This window comes from Equus caballus, chromosome 10, assembly GCF_041296265.1.
Source record: "Equus caballus isolate H_3958 breed thoroughbred chromosome 10, TB-T2T, whole genome shotgun sequence".
Lineage (NCBI taxonomy): Eukaryota > Metazoa > Chordata > Mammalia > Perissodactyla > Equidae > Equus > Equus caballus.
Window position 1 is genome coordinate 18,713,819 of NC_091693.1, and position 22,491 is coordinate 18,736,309.

Here is a 22,491-nt window from a genome sequence, read left to right on the forward strand (position 1 = left end):
TGAGCTGAGGCTTTTCTCATTGGCTGAGCTGTGGTGTTTCTCATCAGCTGAGCTACGGTGTTTCTCATTGGCTGAGATATGGTGTTTCTCATTGGCTGAGCTGTGGCATTTCTCATTGGCTGAGCTGTAGTGTTTCTCATTGGTTGAGCTGCAGCATTTCTCATTGGCTGAGCTGCAGTGTTTCTCATTGGCTGAGCTGTGGTGTTTCTCATTGGCTGAGCTGTGGCATTTCTCATTGGCTGGGCTGTGGTGTTTCTCATCGGCGGAGCTGCAGCATTTCTCATTGGCTGAGCTGCGGCATTTCTCATTGGCTGAGCTGCAGCATTTCTCATTGGCTGAGCTGTAGTGTTTCTCATTGGCTGAGCTGCAGTGTTTCTCATTGGCTGAGCTGTGGCATTTCTCATTGGCTGAGCTGCAGTGTTTCTCATTGGCTGAGCTGTGGTGTTTCTCATTGGCTGAGCTGCACTGTTTCTCATTGGCTAGGCTGTCACTGGGTGAGGAGAGAAATATTCCTTGAGCGGTAAAGCAGTTTTACTTCCTGTCAGAGATGCAAGCTCTGTCTCTTCCTGTTTGGTGTAACTGATGATGTGTGATAGGGCTGTGAGAGCTCCCCCTACAGGCCTTCCTGACTCCAATTTACTGAAGGTTCTTTTATTAATTCCCACAAACCTTACCACCATTTGCATCCCATTATGCTTCTCCATTTATGATATGGTCATCTTGTATATTACTTTTAAAAGCACACATCTTTAGAAGGTGTTCAGAGTTATTAGCAATGTTCTATTAATTAAGCTATTGTGTACGACTATATATTCTTTTTATTATTTTTTTAGTTTGCATCATATATTATGTAGGAAATATTTAACAGTAAGATTTTTGGTGCAATTTCGATGTTTATATTGTGTCAAAGCAATTTTAGAGTGAGAGAGTCCATACTGAACCATGTATGTTACAGTACTGAGCAATACCTACGGTGGTTGGGTTACAGTAAAACTCACTGTACTGCCTTCTGCTTGGACTTTATGGAACGTACAGCAATTAAAACAGGCTTTAAAATCAGGACGTGCAACAGGCTCAGGAGGAAAAGCGAACGTGTTCTCTGAGGGGCCGCTCTGAGGTCAGATTATATCAATGGCTGTGGGAATTTCCATCAGCTGAGTGAGAACTAACTTGGATCACCTTCCTGGATCCTAAAGTTTACTTTTCATGTCGTTCAACTTGGGAAAATGTACGTCCTCCGATGGTGACTGTGCACTCCTGGTCAATAAACCTCTTAAATTTACCAGGAGAATCATTCTGCACGTGGGAGAGTAATTTGTTGCTCCTCTGTGCACATCAAAGTGATCCCAGTTAACAAGGTCATGGAGACCGCAGGTGACGAGGTGATCCATTGGGAGCAGAAGTCCTGCCATCCTGCCCCTGATATACAGTCTTTCTGGGGCAGATCCAGCCTTTCCAAGATGTCTCACTTGCTTGGGGAAGCTGACTGCCTGTAGGAAGGATTCTGCCACACTCAGCCTGGAGAATGAGAGGGAGGTATGAAGACATTTTCAAGATTCCCATTCCCCATTCTAGCTTCTTTACGGAGACTTCCATTCTTTTCAGATTTAATCTTCTGTGAATTTTCTGTTTGATAGAAATGTATGTTTTCTTTCTCACGTTATTGTCACTATTTCTCTTTTCCTCCTTATATTTGCTTTTACTTTCTTCTACTGTTTCATTGTCTTTAAACAATTCTGCTTCATTTGAAAACTGTGTCACAAATTCTTCATTGTATTTTGACTTTTTGTTGTTCACAACTATTTGAAAATCCCATACAATTCTATATAATGACTATCTTCCGTTATTTATGTTTTTGTATGTCTCTTCTTTCTTGTCTATACATTAATTGACATTTATTTACATTTCATATAATTTTCCTCTCCGTTTCATTTTATTACCGTTTTTCTAAATCTGGTGCTTTTGTTTTTGAAGCATCATTTTATTTTTATAGATAATAACCTTTATCTCAAAATGTCATACATTCATTTTCTTTAAAAATGCTTTAATCACATTTAGACTAATTTATAACAGGTTCCTCTTAGAGGTTTTATACATTTTTATCGTATATTAATTTCTAAGTTCAACATATTTTTATGCTATTTAAATGCTATCATTCTTTACATTTCCTTTTTAAACTATTTTTATGCTGGCATATACAAATGCAAACGACTTTTATACTGACTTTGCTTTCAGTAACTTTGAAAATCTCTCTTAAAAATTCCAATATTTTAGTCAATGATTCCATCGTTTTCCTTCTTAAAATTTATAGAATCTGTCAATGATAAAAGGTAGTGTTATTTTCTTTCCAATTATTTTAGATTTTACTTTTTTTCTTTGCTCTTTGTTGTTAGTGCTACTGTATGTCATTAGGGTGTCGAGTGGCTTCAGACTCCAGCGACCCTGTGTACAGCAGAGGGATCCCCGCCCTGTCTTTCTGCACCATCCTCTCACCTTCTGGGGCTTTATCAAATAATGCTCCATGGCTACTCATAGTGTTTTCATGGCCAATTTTTTTTCAGATGTGATGGCCAGGTCCTTCTTCCTAGTCTGCATTAGTCTGGAAGCTCCAATGAAACCTGTCCACCACAGGTGACACTGCTGGTATTTGAAATGCCAGTGGCAAAGCTTTCAGCATCACAGCAACACGCAGCTGCCATCATATGACAACCAACAGACAGCAGGTGTGGTTCCCTGACCTGGAGACTAAGCCTGGCCTCAGCAGTGAGCACTGAATCTTAACCACCAGACCCCCGGGGCTTTACTATCAAGCAGGAAATCCAAAAGCATGAGGAATAAGTGGTGATAGCAGGGACTTTTACTCATAGCCAATCTCAAAGGAAAGGCTTTCAATATGTGGCACAATGTGATACTGATGACACTGTAGATGTTTTTGTCAGGGTACAGCTATTCTTTTCTATTGCTATATTACAAAAATTTTTACCATACACGTATGTTGAATTTGATCACATGATCTTATGTATATATTGAAATGATCATCTCTTTTTGTCCCTTTAGTCTGCTAATGTGGGTCATCATACAGATCAAATTCCAAATGTTAAACTTACCTTCCACGTTAGGGATAATTCTTGGTCAAAACCTTGATTCGTTTCACACATTGTGAATGCGGTTTTACAATTATTTTGTGTATATTGTTTTTCAAGTTCATGAAATAGTCTAATTGTTGTCCTTTTCACACTGTCTTTGTCGCTTTTAGCTAACAGGATTATGCTGACCTCATAATGGTTAATGGAATGTTCTCTCTTTTTCCATCCTTCACAGTTATTTGTAGATGCTACTTGTTTCTGGTAGGATAGGCATACTTCACTGTTGAAGCATTCTTTGGGATTTCCCAGGGAACGATTTTTGATCACTATTCAACGTCATCATGAAGAGCCTTGCACATTTATAACTTTCTATTACTCTAGTTTTGTTTTGGTAAGTTATCTAGAAATGTGCTTCCATATCTCCTAAATTTCCAACTTTATTAGCATAATTAATGACAGTATCAAGCTATTTTCTAATATTTGCAGCTTCTCCACCGCTGTCCATTTAACGTTTTTAATCCTGATGTTATTTGTGCCTTCCTTTGATCGAGTGTTACAGTGTCGCATAAGTTTGTTAATTTTATCATTCCTGTCAAGGAACTGACTTTCAGGTTTTTTCCATATGAAGGTTGTTATCCATTAATTTCTGCTTTACTTGTATCAATTCCATTTATTTCTTTTTAGGATTAAATTGCTATTCCTTTCCTAGTGGCACTGTACACTTTATCTTTTCCATTTTAGTTGGCAACTTGAATTCTACCTTCTTCATAACCTAATTCTGTACTCTAAGGTTCTGAAGACTTCCTAGAATCCGGTCTCTGAAAGTGACGCTTCTTGGCTTGAAATACAGAAGAGCTGAACATTTCAACACCCTGCCACCCGATACTGAACTGTCAATCACTACATTCTTCCACAAGCTCCATTATTTAAAATTTCACAATATAATCTATTTTTGTTTCATTTGAAGCCTGGTTGGCCTAATTAAAACATTAATAAGATAATGTTTCCAAGTGATGTGACTTATGGGTTTTTCTCCATATCTCAAATTTCCATTGGGTTCCTGGGGAACTCACTGCTCTTCATGTTACATATATACACCTTCTTAACTCAGCCTCACCTGAAAAAGCCTATAGATTTGATTTTCACACACCTGACATTGGTCAATGTTTTGACTATCATGTTCAACTTGATGCCAACTGTCACGTCATCCTTTGGAATAAGGCATTTTCTGGACGATGTTGGTTGTAAGGCAACTTTGTACACATACAGAGTTACCCGGGGTCTTTCCATCTGTACCACCTCCCTCCTGAGTGCTTTTCAAGCCATCACTATCAGTCCCAGTACTTCTATATGGGCAAGGCTTAAATCTAAAATCTCCACATGCGTTCTTCCCTCTTTCCTTGTCTTCTGGATCATCAACATGCTCATCTATATCCAGATCATCCAAGCTGTAGAAGCCAATCGCAATGCCACATTTGTTGGTTTCGGGTATTCTCAAGTTTACTGTCGCACTAAGCAGGTGGAACGCTACTATTCAAAGGCATTTATAAGTGTCATCGTGATTCAAGATCTCCTCTTTGTGGTCCTCATGATGTTGTCCAGTATCTACATGGTGAATCTCCTCTACAAGCACCGCCAGAGAGCCCAGCATCTTCGCAGCCCCAGCCTGTCTTCCCAGACATCTCCGGAAATCAAAGCCACCCACAGTATTCTTTTGCTGGTAAGTTGCTTTGTTTTCTTTTATTGTGCAAACGATTTCATTACCCTTTACTTTTTTTATAGACCTGAGAAAAACCCGAGACTGGAGAGAATTACTGGGATTATTTCATCGTGCTACCCAACCATCTGCCCTTTTCTGCTAATGAAAAATAATAAGGTTTTTTTCAAATTTACTTCTCCCACTTCAAAGATGAGAACTACCATTTCTCAAAGAACAGTCAGTGGATGATCTCGCACCCACGACTTCCTTCTGCAACAGAGAAGCTCCTCAATGATGAACACAAATGGAAAATGCCACGTGGCTATTAAACACTTCAGATGTGGCTAGTATAATTGAGATGGACTGTAAATTAAAAATATACACATTTTGAAATCTTACAATGAATGAGTATATACATGTCAAATTAATAATTTTCATATTGATTACTTGCTTACATTATAAGAATTTGAATTAAACCAAATACATTAAAAAGATATCATTAGACCTAACTTTATCTGCTTTGTTTTGCTCTTTTAAAAATGTGGCTGCTAGAAATTTTAGAATTACATTTGGGGCCTCAATTATATTTCTGTCAAACTGCAATACTCTAGGGAAGATCATTTCTCTATTCAAAAGATATGTATTGCACACCTTACATATTCCAGGTACTATATTAGGGGTTGACCATATTTGCTAATGAGGTTATATAGAATGTTTGTGCTCTTGGAAAAGTATAAGTGCATATGACAGAGCTATGATCAATAGAGCAGAAAATTGGGAGTTCTGGGAGTTTCACTCCTTAATGTATACTAAAATACTTGAGAGTGTCTTTCAATGTCTGTGTAAATCCATCCATAGTAATAACCCCACCTATGCTATGCTCATATATTTTTAATTTTAGATCTAGTCTGTTATGATGATTTCATAAATATGTCCTTTCATTTCCAATAATTCTTCATTTGAAACAGTGTGACACTTTCCGTGTCTACTGTGGTGCATTTGCCTCAAACAGATGTAATTTGCACAATTCTTTCTTCAGCGCCACCTTCCATCATTTTCATCTTCACTATTTTGAGGTCTTTGTTCGATTTAATTCATTGTTGATTTAAAGTCCTTGGGGATATGATTCAACGGATATGTAGTTCGAATATCTGCACAATTTTTTCCAGCCTGGCCGCTGGATTCTATTTTTCCAACACGTAGGATTCTTGGACTGACTCCTTTTCATTCAGTAATTCACCTTCCTCTGTCTTCCAGCTTTTCCTGTGCAGGCAAGATCTCCAACAGCAGAATGGTGCTTTTCCTTTGAAAAAAAATTTTTCTCCATGAACTTTCAAATAGGTCCTTTATAATTAGATAAACTTTCATAGAATTTAAAAGACTGTTTGCTAGATAAGAATAGGTGTGTTTTTCATTGCTGTTTCAATCCAGGCCATGGATTGGATGTGCAGTTGAAGTGAACTTCAACTTAGGAAGTCGTCTTCCATTATTTAATGATTATCTTCCCTCCACCGGTTTGATTTTTCCATCTGGAATGGTCACTCCTCTTCAACAGAGGTGCGATGCCTCCTAGATAGCTCTCCATGTCCTTTCTGTAAACTTTTCCCCACCGTGGTTTTCATCTCTTTGAACAACACAATTTCAAGTTTTTCTTGGGCCTTGATCTCCCAAAATCAATTCAGGTTTAAGCATCAAGCATCCTCTCCTTCAAATGTACCTTCTGATTTTTTTTCAACCTTTAAAAATTGTCTAACAGATATGCCAAGGGGAGCCAGAGAGAGAAAAAGGGAGCTAGAGACAGCGAGGGAGAGAAAGAAAGCAGGCATAGGGTTCTGCTTTTACTGAGGTTGAAGGTGGAGGCCTGGGTTTTCATCTGTTCACTCTTTATTGGTGAATTTAAAACATAAGAGTTGAGAATTTAAAGTGCAGGAAGAGGAAAAACAAGTGGCCCAAATATCAGTTATCCAAATCAACAGAGATCCCTAAAACTAAAAAGTCTTGGCGTGGAGGGGACAGAGCTCCTTATCGAGTGGGATGGCTGACAATGGGTTTATTCCAGATGGCCATCTTTGAAGAGGATGCCTCTTTGAAGTGCATGCCTCAGCAATCAAATATTAAGTCAGAAATGAAGAGCCAAATATGAGTGCTTATACTACAGCCATTTAATTCCACCTTCTGCACAATTTTATAATTTCCTCTGTAGTCACCATTCTTAATTTGGGGTGTCATATGTCTTGAGACAACCTGATGAATAGTCTTATAAAATGTTTTATCAGTTCATATAAACTAAGCATCAGAAACATAATTTTTTGAAATTTAGGAACTCCCTGAAAATGTGCCAAAGACCTCCTCTAGGTCCTCCAATCGCTCAAAATGAAATAAAAACTGTAATACAGCACTTTTTGCAAAAGCCTCCCTCTGCTTGGTACCTATGTTGGGGCAGTGGATATACCCTTTTACCCTTCTTGTGTTCTTATGGCTGGACCAATAGTAAAATTGACACAAGAGCAGATTTACAAGAGAAAAACTCAGTTTAATACCTACACATTGCAGATCAGAGAGAAACAATGTTCAGAGAGTGCACAAAGCAGGCAGTAAATATGTAGTTTACACAAAGAAATAGGAAATTCATGAGGAATGACAGGGCGAAAACTTAGATTTGAGGTGCATAATTACTGAGGGATTTATGCAGAGTTTAGGCTCAAAGTCGTAAATTAGCAAAGTTCGTTTATGCAGACTTCTCAGCTCTGAATCGATAAGGGTGCTCTAGTGATAAGAATGCAGGGGAGCATTTTAAGTGGGAGATTATTTCCTGTTTTCAGGGGGAATAGAGGCGGGATGTTCAGAATGCCCTTTTTGCTTCTCAAGGAACTCTAATCCAAAGCAATCAGTATGCTATTGTGGGGTATTTTCGGGTAGCCAGCCCTGTGCTCCAACAACTGCAATGTCTTCAAAAGTAGCAAGTTATTGCCTGGGAAATATTATGCAAGGAACAATTTCTAGAAGGGTTTATCTATAGGACAAAATTGGCAGAGGAACTAAAAATTGCTTTAAACTTTTTGGATAATATTAAAACATAGATTAAATTTAAAACGTCACTTTACCATAAAGTCACTTTTAGAAATCTAATCTAAAAAATAGAAGCACCCGTATCCAGGGAAATTGCATTGAAAGGTCTTCCTTGAAGCATTGTTTGTAGTGGAAAAATAGAAAACCAACCTGAATGCCTAGGAAAAGGGGAAGAGCCTAAAAAAAAAATGTGTGAGTCCATATTGTGGAATATTTTCCAACTATTTCAAATGAGCTTTGTCTCTATCTGCTGATGTATTTTGTTAGCATAGGAAAATATTGTCACCCTGTTGATGGAGTTGACTCTCTGCCCCTTGCAGTCCTCAGCACCTGGTCATGCGTCTTCCACTGAACCTCCACAACCCCACCTCCCCCTCTTCCCCACAATAGTGTCCACAGATTGCAGATCAGTTTTAGGATGTGTCACCCCTGTCCCAGGCCAAATGCCCTCTTGTTTAGGTCTCGCCCATGTGTTGGGGCTGGACATAGGGGTTCCAGTCACAATTCAGGGTTGAGGGCACTCAAGTTCCGCAGGTGATGGCTCCGTGTACCTCCCTCACCTGGTCCTGCCTCCATTCTATGAAATGTCTTTGCGTTCTGATTGTGAGAATCTTTGGGTGTGTTTGTGCCATTTACTGGCTCTCTGTGTGGTGCCCCAAATGGGAATAAGCAGTGTCGATGTCTCCTCCCACGTTGCTAGTGTCATGAAGGAACACAAATCCTCTACCCGCTAGGTCCTTCTGGCTCGTCTGTGAATTACATTCACATGAGACAGAATAACAGGGGAAAATCAAACAAAGCTTTATAACATGTACACGTGGGAGAGACTCAGGAAAACTGAGCAACTCGACGAAATAGCCAAGCTTCCAGCTTAAATATCATCTTTAGCTAAAGACAAAACAGGGTGTTGGGGGTGGTGGTTTGGGACTTCAAAGGGAAGGAAAGCAATTCACATGAAAACGGAAAAGCAAATGTTTGGTAAACAGAAATTTGATAAGAGTGGGCTTAGCAAGGACCCTCCCAGACTACTGATGCCCAGAGTTATCTATGGTGATACCCTGTCCTGGGGACAGGTCTTTTATCTTAAGTTTCTTTTACCCAGTTAGGGGGAAGGTCAAAGTTTCTTTCAGAGTCTTTTGTTCTTAAAAGTAATCAAGGCAAGGCCAAGAGACAGATTTTGGGGTGGCCAATTCTGATCCCACACAGTCCTGCCTTTGAAACTTTAAGAAATTGCATAGTCCCGAAGCTGAGTGGTAGATTGTTCCATCTCATCGAACACATTTTCTTAGTCCTGATAATAGATCAGTCCAGTTAAATTCACTTTAGAAGGCAGTGATGGAGGTGGGCTCCCAAAGACAGGCCTATATTGTGGAAGCAAGAAATCAGGTCTTTAATAAGAAGTATTTCTATGGAAACAAAAAGAAAAACAAGGTTAGTGGTTGAAGCAGAGTATAAACCAGTTTCTGAGTCCAGGGGACAGCCAGTCAAGATTTCTATATACTAGGGTCGAAGAATCCTTTGCAGTTTGAAAAGCCTCTGATGATGTCATTGAGTGTTCAGCTATCCTTCTGAGTGGCTTAGAGAGCAACAGGCACGCTATGGTGGAGATTTCTCTGACATTTATATCAAACGGTCCAGCTTCAGTTTGCAGGACTTCAGGAACAAGCATGGTTTCAGTTCTCAATGATTTCAAATAAAATTGATAGAAAAAAATAGAAAATTTTAGTTTGGAGATTTATAGCCAGATATTTCAGAAGACTAGAAGAATTCAGGATCCAGTCCAGTTTACAGGTAGAAAATAAAAATCTCAAAGACAATTAATAAAACTAGAACCTAATATCCACAAATGTGTCCTATAGTTTCTACTGAAACATAATTATTCTCCCTGAAATTACCCTCATTTTTATCAAAGATAGCCAAATTAAGACTAATTGGTTTGTCTAGTTTCAATAAATTTGGCCCAAATATTTACATAAGTACAGCAAGAATAACCATTGATCATAGAGTCTCTTTTAAATCTGCTTTGCTGGAACTTTTTATAAGGAATCTCAGATTAAAGTTTAAAGTCCTCTTGAGGCCAGGAAAGCCAAGCCAAGGATTTATCATCAGGCTTCACCTGAATACCTTAGATTTGGGTGAATTCCTCTCTTCTCTGGAGGTTCCCCAGAATATTAAGTTTCCTTGCATCTGCCAGGTAAGTGAGCTTCTTTACTTACCCAGTATGGTTGCTTAGAACCCTGTAAACAAGGTACCAGGCCAATATTTACAAGTGATTTTATTCTAGAAAGTCAACTTTTATTCCTCAAAAGCTGTCTTGTCATACCCAAGCCTGTATGTTTCTCTTATACATGACATTCCAGTCAAAACCTTGGTATTATAACCAATGTTTCCAATTGTTTCCTGTTACAAGAAGAGCAGATGCTTATTGAACTTATGCAAATAACTATATTGCCGTGAAAACAATACTCACTCGTTAAGGGTTTCCAAGTCCTGGAAGGATCAGGTAGGGAGAAAAATAAGCAAATGTTTCCATGCTGCTTACAAAGGTGTAGTTCACCAAATTGACATAAGTCATAATAGTTTGAAAGAAAAAATATTTCCTTAAATCTAAAAAAAAAACCTCATTTTTTAAAATCAGCTATATTTTAAACAAAAAGTCCTAAAAATTAACATCATCCTCATCAGTTCATTCAGTCCCATATAATCAACTCTTGATCTTGCTCTTTTGTTGGCAGTTTCATGAAGTAATCAGTTCCTCTATTAGAGTGTTGTAATTTCTTACCCAGTTCAGTTTTATGATATGAAAGTTTATCAGAAACCTGTATTCTACAGTAAGTGTTAGAGTCCTTTCCATGAATTCCTCTGAAGATGAAACATATTTGTAAAAACATCAGAGTAAAACAATAACTGTCTGTAAATGACAAAGGACCTAAAAATGGCAATTGACAAAGAAATTTGGTAAATTCTGTGACATGCAACACTTTAAGAGAAAAACTAGAATTATGGCTGACAACCAGGGCAGATCAGAATTTTAGGAATGTTATATAATTTTTTAAACTTATCAATAACATTTACCCAAATAATGTCTTAGGTCTCTATGAAACAATACTTAGTTGTCCATTTAATCATGGTGACAATTAAAGAATTTTAGATGAATGCAGAGAATTACATAGCTGTAAGAAAAACCTTAGCACCTGTGACTAAAGACCTGATAAAAAACAATATAGGAAATTTATTTTGATAAAACACAAAATACCTACCCTTCTGGTAGACTACTCAAATAAAAAACCTTTCATAATCTCTGTACCAAGAGCAGAGTAAAAGTTCAAGAAAATTATCCTTTTATGAGAGGAAAAAAACAAATTCTAATCTTGCACAAGCTTAATTTTGCTATTAAAACTTATTTACTTAATTAAATTTACTTTAATCTTAGCCAACTTGACCATCTTCAAAACTCTTTTTTCAGAATTCCTCTTTTACAAAACTTCTATAACTTTCCTTGTACGTTCGGAATTTGTCCCATGCCTTTTTTCTTCCCTTCTAGTACTTTGGGACAAATTTATCTTTCTTAATAAAATAAACAAAATATTTCCATTCTTTGATACCTTCTTTACTGAAAACGTATATCTTACTTCCCTTGCATACAAAAATTCTTCATTTTTTACTAGTGTTAATCACATATTATAAATTTTAACCCTTAGGAACCTCAATTTCTTTTTTTTTAAGGAGGATTAGCCCTGAGCTAACTGCTGCCAATCCTCCTCTTTTTGCTGAGGAAGACTGGCCCTGAGCTAACATCCATGCCCACCTTCCTCTACTTTCTATGTGGGACACCCACCACAGCATGGCTTGCCAAGTGGTGCCCTGTCTGCACTTGGGATCCAAACTGGTGAACCCCGGGCTGCCAAAGCAGAATGTGTGCACTTAACCACTGCGCCACCACGCCAGCCCTGGAACCTCAATTTCTAAGTAAAAACTAAGTAAGCAATTATAAACTTTCTTGTACATTAGCATTCTGTGGCTTGGAAAGTTTATAAATACTTTTTATGGTTTTTGAAATGTGTTACTTTATAGTACAATCTTTAATAAAACACAAGACATGTTTACCAATAGACCCAAACACGTTTTAGTTACTCTGTAATAAGACAAAAGTAGGTACACTTATATTTAGTAATTAATGTCTAATATTTTATCTTATTTAGTAATGCAGATATTCAATGAATTTTCCATCATTTAATTGAGCAAAACTTCAAAGTTTCAAATTACTAAAGAAATTTTTGGAAGCTATTAAATACATGTCATAAAATATAATTATTCCTAAAGGTTTAAACACTTATTTACATCTAAACCATTTTTTCCTAACAATTATGTTTACATAACCCTTGAGAACTTCATGAGACATTAGACAAAATTAGCTATCATTCTAAGTTATTATGCTGACAAATTTGTAACAGGGATAACATGAGCTTTTTTTAACTAGTAAACCCAGGCTGCATGCCTGCATCATATCCAATGCTCATAACTCTGAGGACATATGTATTTTAATCAAACCAACAAACAAACTTAAACAAGCTTTCATTCACCAAAGATTATTTTATATCACGTTAACTTGAAAGCCATGTAAGCACTTACTTTAAGTTAATTAAACAGAGCTCTTAATTTTGGCCATACCATCTGGAGGTTAAACATCCCACATATATAACACACATATAGACACATAAACACACAGGTACACACACAGAGACCTTAAATTTTTGTTATGAATCAGGTGCAATACAAAAACTCACTACTTTCTGAGAAACACTTGTATTTCAAAGACTGGCTCTCAGGTCGTGGAGAAAAGACAAAAGAAGAGGCTGAGCCACCCTTCTAGCTACACACTTGCAATTGCTTCTTTATATCAGGGGAAGTTTTAACCTAAGAGGTGAATCGAAAGACTTGTATGTTCTAAAACTTTCGGGAGAATGTATCACACCTTAAAAAGTCTGCACAAAGCATTTAACAAAGGACCTTTTAATAAGTGTACAATTTAACCCTAGACCAATTTACCTTGGGATGGGTTGTGGCTTTTATTACCCTTTTTTTAGCATCTGATATTAACCTCTAGTTTTTATTTCATATGGTGTGGGCTCAGGCAACCCTACTGACTTCCCTTTTGTAAATTTAGTTAAGACGGAAGGGCAGATTTCTATGCCGTCTTATAGTCAGGCAGCGGAAAGTTTCCTCAGTGAGCCACAATGTTTATCCCTACGACACAATCAGGCAAAAAGAGATACAATCACTTCACATAAAGCCCATGAATACACTATTTTCTCCACAAAATTTCAGTTGAATTCCATCAACTCTTATGCCTCTAATCACAGCTTTCATTAGGACTTTATCAATAGGTCTTGGTCTTGCAATTTTGGACAGGGGAAGTATCCTGAGTCGGGCATTTTAAAACAGACTCAGGCAAAGTTGATATAACCTCTTTATGTAAAGTCAGTGCAAACATTTCAACCCTTATAATCTTATCAACACTTATACTTTTACATTTTCTCAATTTAATTGTAACCTGGGTCAGGGTCTTAAGGCTTAGTCTTTTTTTTTTTTTTTTTTTTTTTTTTTTTTGCATTTCCTTGTTAATTTGGCCTTTTCTTAGGTACCAACACAAATTACGATGAGAGCTCTCACAATTTTTCCCCCGATTTAGAAGTTTTTCCAATTTAAATGATCTATAGTCTGGCCACATTGACAAGTAGGATCTTAATAAGCTTAACCATGAACATAAGAGGTATCCCCAAAAGAGATCCAGAAAATTCACTCCCAAAAATAGTCTAAGAAAGCAAAGGCCTTCATTGCACAACAAGCGATGAAGGTTGAGATGACAAAGGCCCTTTATGAAAGCAATTGGGACCCCTAATGGCAAACTCCACTGAGAGCTGTCACAGCCGGACAAAGAGACTGTCTCCCAGAACCCTAATCCACTCGATTGGTCGCCAGATATGTGCCAGGACATGGATCCTCTGGATGGCAGAGACCAGAAAGGTAACAAAGGCAAGCTCTCAAGATGCAGAAGAAGACAAAAGAAAAAACTCCATCTAATATGTACATTAACAGCTTTTGCTATGACTGGGCTCTCTTGGAGCCAGAATAATACCTAGGAGGGAGGTGTCATGGAGTTGAGGATCATGCGTGTGTGGGGGATAAGAATTGGCCACCCTAAAATGTGTCTCTACCTTGCCTTGACTATTTTTAAGAAAAAAAAGACTGAAATAAACTTTGACCTTCCTCCTAATTGCCTAAGAGAAATTTAAGATAAAGCCCTGTGCCCAGGACAGGCCATCACAATAGATAACTCTGGGTATTGGTAGACTGGGAGGATCCTTGCTAAGCATATTCTTATCAAAGTTCTATTTACCAAACATTTGCTTTTCCATTTCCATGTGAATTGCCCTCCTCCCCTTTGAAGTCCCAAACCACTACCCCCAACATCCTCCTTTGTCTTTAGCTGAAGCTGGCATTTAAGATGAGAGCCTCCACCATTTTAGTGAGTTACTTAGTTTTCCTGAGTCTCTCCCATGTACACATGTTATGAAGGCTTGTTTGATTTTCTCCTGTTAGTCTGTCTCATATGAATTTAATTTGTAGCCCAGCCAGAAGGACCCAGTGGGTAGAGGAAATATCTTCCTCCACTACGTGTGCTTTACAGAGTACCTCATCATTGCATGGATGTTTTCTTGAAGTTGGCGGGGGCACCTGTGTCATCTATCCCCTTCTGTGACCCAACTTATCCTTCCACAGGAGGCTTCTTGGGGTGGCAAGCAGCCTAATGCCTCTTAACTGCTCAGCATGCACCCACCAAATTGGTGGCCCTTTTGGCTTCCAAGATGCCCTTAGCAACAGCTTTCATTTCATGCACATATTCCCAGACAACAGGCTTATAGAGATGCCTGTGTCTCATGACAGACAACAAAAAAAGACGGAGACTAGGAAAAATACCATCTCTTGGAGGAAAAGGGTCTACAATTAATGAGAGCTAAACCAAATTTCCTAGATTCACTGAGTCCAAGAAGGTAGGTTCACCAATATTTTCTCCTGCTAATCTAAATTTAGAAAAGCAAATACAAGTCACCCCTCTCACTTCCATTGGACCGTGCAGGCAGAGATCGAGGACACTGGTGTGCTAAGAACTCTTACCTCCTGCTGGCTCTTGTCAGGGGTGCAGGATCTCTTGGCTGCAGTGGTCTCAGAGTGAGCTGTGGCCAGCCAGTGAAGTTCTAGCCCATCGAAGTCACCAAACTGTAGGGGAAGAAGACAAATCCTCTACACTCTGGGTCCTTCTGGCTCATCTGTGAATTAAATTGACATGAGACAGAATAACAGGAGAAAATCAAACAAAGCTTCATGATATGGATACATGGGAGAAACTCAGGAAAACTGTGCAACTCAACAAAAATAGCCAGGCTGCCAGCTTAAATATCCTCCTCAGCTAAACACAAAAGAGGGTGTTGGGGTAGTGGTTTGGGACTTCAAAGGGAAGGATGGTAATTCACATGGAAATGGAAAAGAAAATGTTTGGTAAACAGAAATTTGATAAGAGTGGGCGTAGCAAGGACCCTTCCAGTCTATGGATACCCATAATTATCTATAGTGATAGCCTGTCCTTGAGACAAGTCTTTTATCTTAAGTTTCTTTTAGTCTGTTAGGGGAAGGTCAAAGTTTCTTTCAGAGTCTTTTGTTCTTAAAAATAATCAAGGCAACGCCAAGAGACACATTTTGGGGTGGCCAATTCTGATCCCCCACATCAGCATGTTCAGTGGCTGGAACGGTGTCCAGTTCACATAGACACCCAGTGCATATTGGAAGTAAACAAACAAATGCCACCACATTCTCCATTTCTCTTAAACATCAGATGCTTTTCTCATGTTTACTCTTGGCTTTCATTTCAGAAAGATTTTCTCCCGACCTCAATGGCATGCTGGGACCTCAGTGTACACAGTCCGGATGAAATAGGGCAATTGTGAGTGGCTAGGCCTTTGGACAAGAGGAAATTATTCTGTTGTAAAAAAAGAAAAAGAAGGCTATTCTGCCATTTGCAACAACTTGGATGGACCTCGAGAGCTTGATGCAATGTGAAATGTCAGACAGAGAAAGACAAATACTGTGTGATCTTACTTGTATGTGGAATTTAAAAGAGGCTGACTCCTAGAAACAGAGAGTAGAATGGTGGTTGTCAGGGGCTGGAGGTGGAGGAAATAGAGATCTTGGACAAAGGGTATAAACTTCCAGTTCTAAGATAAATAAGTTCTGGGGATCTAAAGGACACCATGGTTTCTAAAGTTAACAATACTGTAGCGTGTACTTGAAAGATGCTAAGAGAGTAGATGTTCGATGTTTTCCTCACAAAAAGATGGTAATGGGAGATGATTAAGCTGTTAACTAACTTATTATGGAAATCATTTCGCAGTCTATAGGTATCAAATCATCAATTGTATACATTACATTTACAAGATGTTATATGTCAGTGATATCTCACTAAAGCTTTAGAATAAACAGGCTGTGAAAGCAGGAGGCACACCAGGCCCAGGTGGGAAAGTGAACGTGTTCTCTGAGGAGCTGCTCTGCACTCAGGTTTTATCAAGTCCTGCAGGAATTTCCATCAGCTGAGTGAAAACGCACTTTGATCACTTTCCTAGATCCTAAAGTTTACTTTTGATGTAGTTCAATTTGGGAAAATGTACGTCCTCCGATGGTGACTATGCACTCCTGGTCAATAAACCCCATAAATTTACCAGGAGAATATTTCTACACCTGGAAGAGTAATTTGTTGCTCCTCTGGGCACATCAAAGTGATCCCCAATAAACAAGGTCATGGAGACCGCAGGTGACGAGGTGATCCATTGGGAGGAGAAGTCCTGCCATCCTGCCCCTGATATACAGTCTTTCTGGGGCAGATCCAGCCTTTCCAAGATGTCTCACTTGCTTGGGGAAGCTGACTGCCTTTAGGAAGGATTGTGTCACACTCAGCGTTGAGAAAGAGAAGGAGGTATGAAGACATTTTCAAGATTCCCATTCCCCATTCTAGCTTCCTTACTGAGACTTCCCTTCTTTTCAGATTTAACCTTCTCTGAATTTTCTGTTTGATAGAAGTATATTTGGTCTTCTTTCTCATAGTATTGTCACTATTTCCTTTTTCCTCCATATATTTACTTTTACTTTCATCATTCTTTCATCTTCTTGGTTCTTTACTGTCTCTTACAGTTCTCCAATACTGTTTCATGGTCTTCAATTTTGTTTCATTTGGAAACCATATCACAGTTTCTTAACCGTATTTTGACTTTTTATTATTCACAACTATTTGAAAATTCCATACAATTCTATATATTGGCTATCTTCCCTTATTTATTTTTTATGTGTCTTTTTTATTCTCTATACCTACAGGAAAGTCACATTTATTTGCATTTGAATTTTCCTCTCAGTTTCATTTTATTACCACTTTTGTAATAATTGTTATCCATGCTTTTGTTTTTCAAGCATCCCATTTCATTTTTACAGATAATAGCCTTTGTCTCAAATTTTCATACATTAATTTTCATTTACAAATGCTTTAATCAAAGTTAGACTAATTTGTAACACTGTTTCCTCTCTGAGGTTTTACACATTTTTATTATATGTTAATTTTTAAGTTCAACATATTTTATGCTATTTAAATGGCATCACTCTTTAAGTTGCCTTTTAAAACTATTTTTATGCTGACATATAGAAATATTAATGGTTTTTGTGCTGACTTGGTTTTCAGTAACCTTGAAAATCACTCTCAAAAATTTCAATATTTTAGTGAATGATTCTATCTGTTCCCTTCTTAAAATTTATAGAATCTGTTAATGATAAAAGATGGTGTTACTTTCCTTCTAATTCTTATAAATTTTACTTTCTTTGTTTGCTATACAGCCCAGGAAATGTAAAAATATGAGAAATAGAAGTGGTGACAATAGATATTTTTCTCGTAGCAGATCTCAAAGAAAAAGCTTTCAATATGTAACATTTAATATGATACTGTTGACATTGTAAAAGTGTTTTCAGGGTAAGGTTATTCTTTCTCTTGATACTTATCTAGAATTTTTTTATCAGACATATGTTGAATTTGATCACATGATCTTATGCACATTTTGAAGTGATCATATTTTTTGTTCCTTTAGTCTACTAGTGTGGGTCATCAAACAGATCAAGTTTCAAATGTTAAAATTACTTTTCATGTCTGCTATGATTCTTTGATCGAATGCTGATTCTTTTTACGTATATGTAGTGGACGCAATGTTACAACTACTTTGTATAAATTGTTTTCTCATTTGGTTAATAAAATAGTGTGTAATTTCACTTCCCTATTATCTTTGCTACATTTGCTGCCAAAGTTACGCTAACCTCATAATGTGAGTAGTGGAATGTTCTGCGTTCGTCAACCCTCAGCAGTTGTTTGTAGATATTATTTGTTACTGGAGTGTTTAGCTTACTTCACCGTTCAAGAATTCTTTGAGATTTCTTATGGAATGATTTTTGCCCTCCTGAACTTTATCATGAAGAGCGTTTCACCTTGATGACTTTCTCTTATTCCACTATCTTTTCTTAAGTCATCTAGGAATTTTCCTCCATATCTCATAAATTTTCAAGTTTATTGATATATCTAATATTAGTGTCACATTATTTTCTATTATTTGCAACTTCTCCACTGCTATCCATTTATCATTTTTAATCCTATTGTTTTTTGTGCCTTCCTTTCAGACACTGGTACAGTCTCACCTAGGTTTGTTAATTTTGTTAAACTTTTTAAGGAACTGACTTTTGATTTTGTTTCTCCTTTCCATAGAAGGTTGTTATCTATTAACTTCTGCTTTACTTATATCAACTCCATTTATTTCTTTTTAGGATTAATTTGCTATTTTTTTCTAGTGTTAACGACTTTTTTCTATTTGAATTAGCAATTTGAATTCCCCCTTCTTTATAACATAGTTCTGCACTCTACGTTCTCAAGAATTCCTGGGATCCAGTCTCTGGAAGTGACACTTCTTGGCCTGAAATACAGAAGACTTGAAAATTTCAACAAGCACCTCTCATACTAAATTGTCAATCATTGTATTCTTCCACAAGCTCCATCGTTAAAATTTCACAATATAGTCAATTTTTTCATTTGAAACCTGTTTGCTAGTGAAAACATCAATAAGATAATGTTTTCAATTGATATTATTTTTCTTGTTTTCCTCATATCTTCAATTTGTATTGGGTTCATAGGGAACTCAGTGCTTTTCACATTATATATGTATGTCTTCTTCACTCAATCTCACCTGAAAAGGCCCATAGATTTGATATTCATACACCTGACACTGGTCAATGTTTTGACTATCATGTTCAAGTTGATACCAGATGTCGCGTCATCCTTTGGAGTAAGGCATTTTCTGGATGATGTTGGTTGTAAGGCAACTTTGTACACATACAGAGTTACCCGGGGTCTTTCCATCTGTACTACCTCCTTCCTGAGTGCTGTTCAAGCCATCACTATCAGCCCCAGTACTTCTACGTGGACAAGGCTTAAATCTAAACTCTCTACATGCATCTTTCCCTCTCTCCTCTTCTTCTGGATCATCAACATGTTCATCTATATCCACATCATCAAAGCTGTAGAAGCCAATTGCAATGCTTCATTTGTTGGTTCTGGATACTCTCAACTGTACTGTGAAGGTAAGCCGTTGGGACACTACCGTTCAATGGCATTTATAAGTGGCATGGTGATTCGAGATCTCTTCTTTGTGGTCCTCATGATGTTGTCCAGTATCTACATGGTGAGTCTGCTCTACAAGCACTGCCAGAGAGCCCAGTATGTTCACAGCCCCAGCCTGTCTTCCCAGACATCTCCGGAAATCAAAGCCACCCACAGCATTCTTTTGCTGGTAAGTTGCTTTGTTTTCTTTTATTGTGCGAACAACTTCATTACCCTTTATCTTTTTTATAGACCTGAGAAAAACCCGAGACTGGAGAGAATTACGGGGATTATTTCAGCCTGCTACCCAACCATCTGCCCTTTTCTGCTGATGAAAAGAAAAATTATTTCCAAATTTACTTCTTTCATTTCAAAGATGAGAATTCCCTTTTCTGAAAGAACTTTTAGGAGATGATCAGGTACCTACAGCTTTCTTCAGCAGCAGGGATGTCTGCACGATGACTTATAGGAGGAAAATGCATTGTAGCTGTTGAACACCTGAAGTGGGGTTAGTACTATTGAGAAGGGCTGTAAATTAAAAAGACATACATTTTGAATTCTTACAATGAATAAAAGTACATAAATATCAAATTAAAAGTTTTCATCTTAATTATTGTTTACATTATAAATACTTGGGGTTAAGCAAAATATATTAAAATATATCATTAGACACGACTTTATCTGCTTTGTTTGGCCTTTTTAAAATCTGGCTGGTAGAAAAGTTTAAATTACATCTGGGGCTTCAGTTATACTTCTGTCAAACTGCAGTGCTGCAGGGAAGATCATTTCTCTGTTCAGCAAATATGTATTGCACACCTTACCTACTCCAGGCACTGTTTTAGAGGCTGGGCATACATTGGTGACCACCACAAGTGAAACACAATTCCTAAGGAAATTATATAGGATGTTTGCGCTCTAGGAAAAATATAAGTGCATGTGATAGAGCTGTAAATAAGGTTAAGATAATTGGGAGTGCTCAGAGTTTCACTCTTCAATGCTCGGTAAGATGCAGGAGTGTGTCTTTCAACGTCTGTGTAAACCCATCCGTAATAATAACCTGACCTGTGAAATGCTCAGATATTTGTTACTTTAAATCTTGTCTGTTTCAATAACTTTAATTAAATGTGTCCCTTCATTTTCAATAACTCTTCACCAGAAATAACAAGACTCTTTCCCCATCTGCTGTGGTGCATCGCCTTAAATAGATGTGGTTTGCAAATTCTTTGCTCAGCACCCCTTCCCATCGTTTTAGTCTTCTGCTATTTTAAGGGCTCTCTTCTATGTAAACAATTGTTCGACTAAAGTTCTTGGGATATGACTCAAGTGACACGTGGTTTGAATATCTCCATCGTATTTTTGTCAGCCTGGCTGCTGGATTCCACTTTCCCACACACAGGATTCTTGGGCTTACCCCTCCTTGTTCAGTATTTCACCTTCCTCTGTCTTCCAGCTTTCCCTGATGCAGACAAGATTTCCACCAGCAGAATGGTGCTTTTCCTGTGAAGACCTTCTCTTCATGAGAATTTAAAATCTGTCCTTCATCTTTAGATGAACTTCCGTAGAGTTTAAGACTGTTACCTAGACAAGAATAGGTGTGTGTTTCCTTGCTGCTTCCATCCAGGCTGTGATCTGGATGTGCAGGTCACGTGAACTTCAACTTAGGAGATTGTCTTCTAGTATTTGATGATTATCATTCCTCCATCAGTCCTTCCATCGGTATCCATCCGGAATTGTCACTCCTCTTTAGCAGACGTGCAATGCCTCCTAGATAGCTTTCCACATCTCTTCTGCAACCTTGTCGCCATCATCATTTTCATCTCTTTGAACAACAGAATTTGAAATCTTTCTTTTGCCTTCATCTTCCAAACCCAATGCAGGTTTACTTATCAGGCATCCTCTCCTTCAAGTGTATCTACTGATTTCTTTTTACCTTTTTTTATAGTATAACACATATGCCAAAAATTATACAACTCTATTAACTTACAGAGTGGACACACCCGTGTATCCATCACTCAGATCACGAAACAAAACCTCGCGCTCCAAGAAGCCTCCTCGTGCCCCTCCCGGTCATAGTCACGATGCCTCAGGGTATTTCCTAACTGGACGAATGACACTTTCTACCATTTTCATTTTGGAGTTAAATTCTTCCCCATTAGGCCCACAGAGTCTTTATTTAGCAGTATGTGAGTCTTCTCAAATATTACCTTATGTCGAGTCCTGTCATGTGTCTTTGGTTCAAGGTGTGCATCTGCAGATCCCACCTCACATGCAAGCCCTGAGCTTTGGTTCCCATTATATTGTGTCTGGTTCTGCTCAACTGGAAATAATAGCAGAGCTCCAAGGAATCTGAATTTAACTTGGCAGGTTTCCAAATATGTTGTGCTTTCAAAACAGATCAATTCTTGGCAAAATGCATTACTTTTATTTTTAATCCCAAACAAGCCCATTTTATTTTATTGTTATTTTTGTTGAGGAAGATTAGCCCTGAGCTAACATCTGCCGCCATTCCCCCTCTTTTTGCTGAGGAACACTGACCCTGAGCTAACATACATGCCCATCTTGCTCTACTTTATCTGTGGGACGCCTGACACAGCATGGCTTGACAAGTGGTGCCATGTCCACACCCAGATCTGAACCTGCAAACCCTGAGCTGCCAAAGTGCAACATGGGAACTTAACCACCGCACCACCTAGCCAGGCTCAAACAAGACCATTTTAAATACTGGGAATACATAAATAATAGTATTAGTCATATTATATATTTCCAAGACATACTAACTCAGGCAGAGGAAACATTTTGGCATTTAGTGTATTATTTTGTGAGAAAAATTACACATCATTAGTTTCACTTTTATAACTGAATTTTAATCAATTTGCCTGGCAGAGTTTCCTAACACTTTGCCT

At 37.9% G+C, this 22,491-nt stretch overlaps 2 protein-coding genes across 2 annotated transcripts; both read left to right on the plus strand.

Annotated features, from left to right (window-relative positions):
* Positions 1–4,086: 4,086 nt before the first annotated feature.
* On the plus strand, positions 4,087–5,034 carry EQUCABV1R933 (vomeronasal 1 receptor equCabV1R933). Its single transcript, NM_001166851.1, is given in 1 exon segment — positions 4,087–5,034. A coding segment is annotated over 1 exon segment (948 nt).
* A 14,024-nt stretch (positions 5,035–19,058) lies between these two features.
* Positions 19,059–20,091, plus strand: EQUCABV1R934 (vomeronasal 1 receptor equCabV1R934). Its single transcript, XM_001488657.4, has one exon. It carries the CDS (start codon positions 19,059–19,061, stop codon positions 20,001–20,003), a length of 945 nt encoding a protein of 314 aa, XP_001488707.4. The 3' UTR covers positions 20,004–20,091.
* Positions 20,092–22,491: the final 2,400 nt, after the last annotated feature.

Coding starts and splice junctions, on each gene's coding strand:
- EQUCABV1R934 (XM_001488657.4), top strand. CDS start 19,059: ATGTTTTCAATTGATATTATTTTTCTTGTTTTCCTCATATCTTCAATT.